The sequence below is a fragment of the Littorina saxatilis genome, linkage group LG2 (genome assembly GCF_037325665.1).
Source record: "Littorina saxatilis isolate snail1 linkage group LG2, US_GU_Lsax_2.0, whole genome shotgun sequence".
In the NCBI taxonomy this organism is placed as follows: Eukaryota; Metazoa; Mollusca; class Gastropoda; order Littorinimorpha; family Littorinidae; genus Littorina; species Littorina saxatilis.
The window spans coordinates 38,246,226-38,252,225 of NC_090246.1; the positions used below are offsets into that span (position 1 = coordinate 38,246,226).

The following is a 6,000-nucleotide window of genomic DNA, read 5'->3' on the forward strand; positions in this document are numbered from 1 at the left end:
AAGCACCGATCTTTTCACTTGTTTGAATAGGATAAGAGCATCGATCCTTGCACTTGTTTGAATAGGATAAGAGCACTGAACCTTTCACTTGTTTGAATAGGATAAGAGCACCGATCCTTTCACTTGTTTGAATAGGATAAGAGCATCGATCCTTTCACTTGTTTGCATAGGATAAGAGCACCGATCCTTTTACTTGTTTGAATAGGATAAGAGCACTGATCCTTGCACTTGTTTGAATAGGATAAGAGCACCTATCCTTTCACTTATTTGAATAGGATAAGAGCATCGATCCTTTCACTTGTTTGAATAGGATAAGAGCATCGATCCTTTCACTTGTTTGCATAGGATAAGAGCACCGATCCTTTTACTTGTTTGAATAGGATAAGAGCATCGATCCTTGCACTTGTTTGAATAGGATAAGAGCACCTATCCTTTCACTTATTTGAATAGGATAAGAGCACCGATCCTTTTACTTGTTTGAATAGGATAAGAGCATCGATCCTTGCACTTGTTTGAATAGGATAAGAGCATCGATCTTTTCACTTGTTTGAATAGGATAAGAGCACCGATTCGTTCACTTGTTTGAATAGGATAAGAGCATCGATCCTTTCACTTATTTGAATAAGATAAGAGCATCGATCCTTTAAGTTGGACAGGTCTTATAAAAAAAACATCTACAGGCTGACTGCTTTATGTGTAGATTGGGAATTGTTTTGTATTGATGTTAAAACATCTATGTGAATCTGCGAAATTAATCGATAATAGGCGACTTGCCCTATCGGCCTGCGCCGCCAAATCGCGCGATAAATCTGCGTTAACTTGCGTGGCCTTGCGAGATCTGCCGCAAAATGCGGGCATGTCCGGATAGCTCTGTGAGAGGTTGCGTTTCAATGCGGACACTTCGCCTTGAAAATTGTGAATTTTCAATGTGAACAGTGTGCTGCAGCAATGATAGCCGCGAGAATAATCCTAAAGTTCGTTCAAAGTACCCAAGCATGGCCCGTGCACAAAGGAAAGGCGATCGAGGTTTAATTTTTTATTTTTTTACACAAACCAGAGAACCGCACCAGCGCTTGTGAGAGCAAAACGTTTGCCCGCAGGGAAGTAACCTTCCTTATCTTTCGCACCGTCGAGCTATTCAAGCGGGGTATTGTGCAAGTTGGCTATTAATGTCTACTATGTACAGAAAGCAGGTACAGTCTATTCGAAAATTTTATTGTAAATTTTCATTTAATAAATATACCTACCCGAATCACATGTAGCAGTTTACTCAGTCTAAAGTGCTAGGTCTGAAAAGGCTACCCGTCTAAGGGGAGCAACCCCAACTAAAAAAGTGTAAACGTAGCCATGGTAATGACGACGCACCCAGGGAGTTACCTCCCCTCATGCGTACCGCGTCACTACTGCTACTGACCACGTGACCCCTATCATTCGACTCGAAGAATAACATCTCCAAATCATAAGCGGGGTAGGTGGGAGGGACTACGATATGTGATTCGGGTAGGTATATTTATTAAATGAAAATTTACAATAAAATTTTCGATTAAATTACATATTCCTACTCCGAATCACATGTAGCAGATTACTACAACAAGGCGGTGGGAAAGAAAAAGTTCAAACTCACTCTCAAATCCTTGTCAAGAGCTGACCACCTGCCACCATGGCAGGTAAAGCTCTAGATCCATCCTGGCGAAGAGCCGAGATGTCACGCAGGTAAAAATTCATGAAGACATCCTCGGAACGCCAGTATGCGGTGTGTAGCACCTCCTCCAGTCTTCTTGATCGTAACACGGCCAAGGAAGACGCCCAAGCTCGCGTCTCGTGAGCCCGAGCTGATTCCAGAGGAAGGACAGGCTGTGTCCCTCCTTCGTTATGGCGGCTCCACTCGTAAGCATGCTTAATGAGCGCCGACACCCACCGGGCCAGAGTCGTCTTAGTTATATCCTTATGTCTCTCCGTATTGAGAGAAATAAACAAGAGCTTTTGAGCTGCGGATCTAAGTGACTGAGAACGGGCAAGGTAGATGTGAAGAGCTCTAACAGGGCAATTTACTAAGTCTGGGTCATTCGGAGCCAGAATAGTGGACAACGGCCTGACATGGACCAAAGGAGAAGCTCGCTCGGGAGCCTGGTTTTTCGCAAGAAACTCAGGTCGAAACCGCAAAGTAACGGACCCATCTGATTCAAAGGAAATGTCGTCCGAATTACCGGAAAGAGCGTGGATCTCACTGCCCCTTCGTGCCGATGCGAGCAGCAAAAGGAAAAGGGCCTTACGTGTAAGATTCGCAAAACTGGCATCTCTGAGAGGTTCAAAATCCGCTGAGCGCAGAAACTCCATGACCAATAAGAGATCCCACTTAGGAACGGGCGTACGAGTCTTGACGTCAGAAAGGGAAGCGCCCTTGATGACTCCAGCAATCACGCCACTAACATCTATAGAGCGACCTAACTGGCGTAGGGTCGCCGAGATGGCCGATCTTCTTACTTTCAACGAGGCAGCTGAAGCTCCCTGCGAGGACATGAAAGCAAGATGGTTCGCCACGTGCATCGTGCGGGGCGCCGTAGCATCCAGCTGATGCTCGTGACACCAGGAAACCCAGGCCCTCCAATGTGACTCATATACGGACGAGGTAGATGCTCTGTGCGAGCGTCCTACCAGGTCCATGGTCAGATCTGATGCCCCTTTGCGCCTCAGAGAAGACCGCACAACCTCCACGCGTGAAGATTCAGCATCTGAGGCTCTGCGTGGAGGCTGCCGGTGTGAGGCTGTACCAGTTCTCCTCGCGTGAGTGCGAGAGGAATAGGAGGGCCCTGGGCGAGTCTCAGCAGGTCCGGGAACCACGGCTGAGACGGCCAAAGAGGAGCGATCAGCAGGAGGGACGGGCCCTCCTGCTCCGCCTTCCTGAGAACTCGCGTGAGCAACTGGAATGGCGGGAACGCGTAAGCCTCCAGGCCTGACCAGGAAATGTCCATCGCGTTCGTCTCCCACGCCTCGGGATCCGGGAATGGTGAGACGAACACTGGTAGTCTCTTCGAGAACCTGGTGGCAAAAAGGTCCACCTGAGGTTTCTGCACAAGAGACCAGAGACGATCCAGCGCTCCGTGAGTGATGGTCCACTCTGTTTGAAGCACTCTGTCGGAGCGGCTGAGCGCGTCCGCCAGAGTGTTCAAGCTTCCGGGCAGGTACCTGGCCGAAAGCCTGATTTGATGCTCTGAACACCAAATCAGGACCTCGCAGGCCCTGGCCGAAAGCGACGGAGACCGCGACCCTCCCTGCTTGTTGATGTAAGCTGCCACTGTCGTGTTGTCTGTAAACAGACGAACATGCTTGGCCTGAAGGGAGGGCCGGAACTTGTCCAGAGCTAGAGCCACGGCTTCTAGCTCCAGCAAGTTGATGTGCTGCATCCTCTGATCTGCCGACCACAGACCTGACGCAGTCAGCCGGTCTGTGTGAGCCCCCCACCCCACCAAGGACGCGTCCGTGAACAGGTCCAAGTCTGGGGCAGGAAGGGCTATCGGCACGCCCCTGCTTACCCACTCCGTGTCCAGCCACGGATGGGTAGCGGATTGGAACCATCCCTGGAGAGGGATGAGGGCATTCCAATCCACCGTGGGAGAGTCCACGAACGGCTTCAGCGCCAGCTGAAAAGGACGTTTGTGGACCCTCCCCAAGGGGACCAGGAGAGCCATGGACTCCATCTGCCCTAAGATGGAGGCCAAAGTCCGCAGGGAAGCCCTCGGGAGAGGCAAAGTGGAGCGTATGCACGCCTGGAGCTTGTCCACCCTCTTCTGAGAAGGTCGGACAGTCCAAGCCACCGTGTCGAAAGACATTCCCAAGTAGGTGAATGTCTGACACGGTGTGAGCTCCGACTTTGATCGGTTGATCGTGAAGCCAAACATGTTGGCCTCCCGAAGAACCGATTGGGTATCCTGCTCGCACCCCGCCTGACTCTGACTCAGGATGAGCCAGTCGTCTAGGTAGGCACGTAGCCGGACACCCCGCGACCTCACCAGCGCGCAGACCTGTCTCACGACCATGGTGAAGACCCAAGGGGCGAGAGACAGGCCAAAGGGGAGGGCGCGAAACTGGTAAACCTGACCTGCCCACCGGAAACGAAGCCATTTCCGGTCGGCTGGATGCATAAGAACATGAAAATATGCATCCGTCAGGTCGATGGAGGTCGCCCAATCCCCCGGGCGGAGAGAGTCCCTGACCGACGCTGGCGTCTCCATCTTGAACCGTATCTCCCTCAAAAAGGTATTGAGGAACGACAGGTCCAAGACAGGACGCCATGCCCCTGAGGCTTTGGGGACGGCGAAAAGCCGTCCGTAAAACCCGGGGGATCTGTGGTCGAGGACCCTCTCCACTGCGCCCTTCTGCACCAGGGAGTCTATTTCCGACCGAAGGACGGAAATGGCTTCCTGAGAGAAGGGAGGCCTGAACGCCGGCGGACGCCTGACCAGAGGAGCCTTGCCATCTTTCCAGAGAAGACGGAAGCCCGACCTCACGACCCCCACGACCCATTGACTCTGTACAGAGACCAGCCAATGGGAAAGAGCCCGAGAAGGGCCCCCCGCCATCACCAGAGTGGAGGGCGGGGTGGGGGGGAGATCGGGAGCACTTCATTGGGGGTGAGGCTTGCTTCCCGAGCCGCCTCTCCCCCTGCCGGAAGACGGTCGTCTTCTCGAGCCCCGAGAAGAAGAACGTCCACGACCCTTGTCTGCCGGTTTGGGAGGGCCAGCAACCTTAGCCTGCTTCGGCTGAGAAGGCTGAGACTGCTTGGATTGCTTAAGGCTGTGCAGGGAGAAGTCAGAAAACTGCTGGTCCCTGTTCGCCTGAATTTCCTGTCTCCGGGCGTCAAAAATGAGATGCCCGAAGAGGGAACCCTCCAAGACCGGTGAGGCACGCAAAGTGTCCTTGGTTGCCTGCTCCGAGAACTGTGAGTGTGCCAGAAAGAGATCCCGACGACACATGACAGAGTGTGCATAGTGCACGGCGGAAAGTCTCATCTGTTCTTCATTGACCCTCGCAAGAGCGGCCAACAAAGTGGAGACGTCATCCGCATCCTGATCCTCGCTGAGAGAGAAAGGATTCAGCGAATCAGTGAGGGCCCGAGAAAGAGCCCGAATAAGAGTCTCAGCAATGGAGGCAAGCTCCAGCTGCTGACGCCCTGCCTCTTCAGAAGCGATCAGCGTGTTCTCAGACAAGAGCACGCCATCATCCTTCTTGATAGGCTTGGCCAACAAGGCCATCATCTCCGGAGGAACAGTCAAAGATGAACGCGGGAGAGCGAACGAATCCAACAAGTTCCTGGTAGACTTCTGCAAAACCAAACGTCTATGGGAAGACAGTGCGAATGCAGAAGCCTGAGAAGGCGAAGCCATCCATTGCTGAGCAACCTCCGGAACTGAGCCGTGAGGCACTAGCAGTGGAACCGGAAGTGAAGGAATTCCGCTTCCGGAAGGAGAAGGCTTGGCCAAAACCTGGGAAAGCTGAAAAGCTATGGACGGAGACTCCATAAACCGGAAGTATGAGTCATCCTCCTTCCCAGAGCGAAAATCAGCCATCGCGGACGGAGCAGCCGAAGCGGCAGCCGAAGCGACCGAAGCCCCTTCCGCGAAATATCTCGAAGTGACCTCAGCAGCAGCCTCCAGGGCCACTTTGAGTCTCTCCGGATAACCAACACGTGCAACCTCACTGGCGACGGACTGAAAATCCGAAACATCCTGCGAAGGACCGAAGTCCACGTTGCTGGTAGAAGGGCGGTGAACACCGTAACCGGAAACCGGAAACCCGTCCACACCGACACCGTCCGAACTCATGCCCTGACTAGGGTAAGAGTAAGAGGACGGCATGCCCGCAGCCGCCGGAACCGGAACCGCAGTCGAAGCCGCAACCGAAGAGGGAAGCGCTGACTGCCCCGGCCAGGGCTGAGACAACACCTGCCCAAAGGGCTGGTGCTGCCCCCCCGCGACCGCCACCCGAGAGGAAGCGGAAGCG

General features: G+C 53.1%; 1 protein-coding gene across 1 annotated transcript; it reads right to left on the reverse strand.

Moving 5' to 3' along the window:
- Positions 1-1,626: 1,626 nt before the first annotated feature.
- Positions 1,627-4,580, reverse strand: LOC138952898 (uncharacterized). Its single transcript, XM_070324650.1, has 2 exons — positions 3,372-4,580; positions 1,627-3,039 (listed from the first exon to the last, which is right to left on the reverse strand). The coding sequence occupies exons 1-2, from the start codon at positions 4,578-4,580 to the stop codon at positions 1,627-1,629; spliced, it is 2,622 nt and encodes an 873-aa protein (XP_070180751.1).
- Between the last annotated feature and the right edge of the window lie 1,420 nt (positions 4,581-6,000).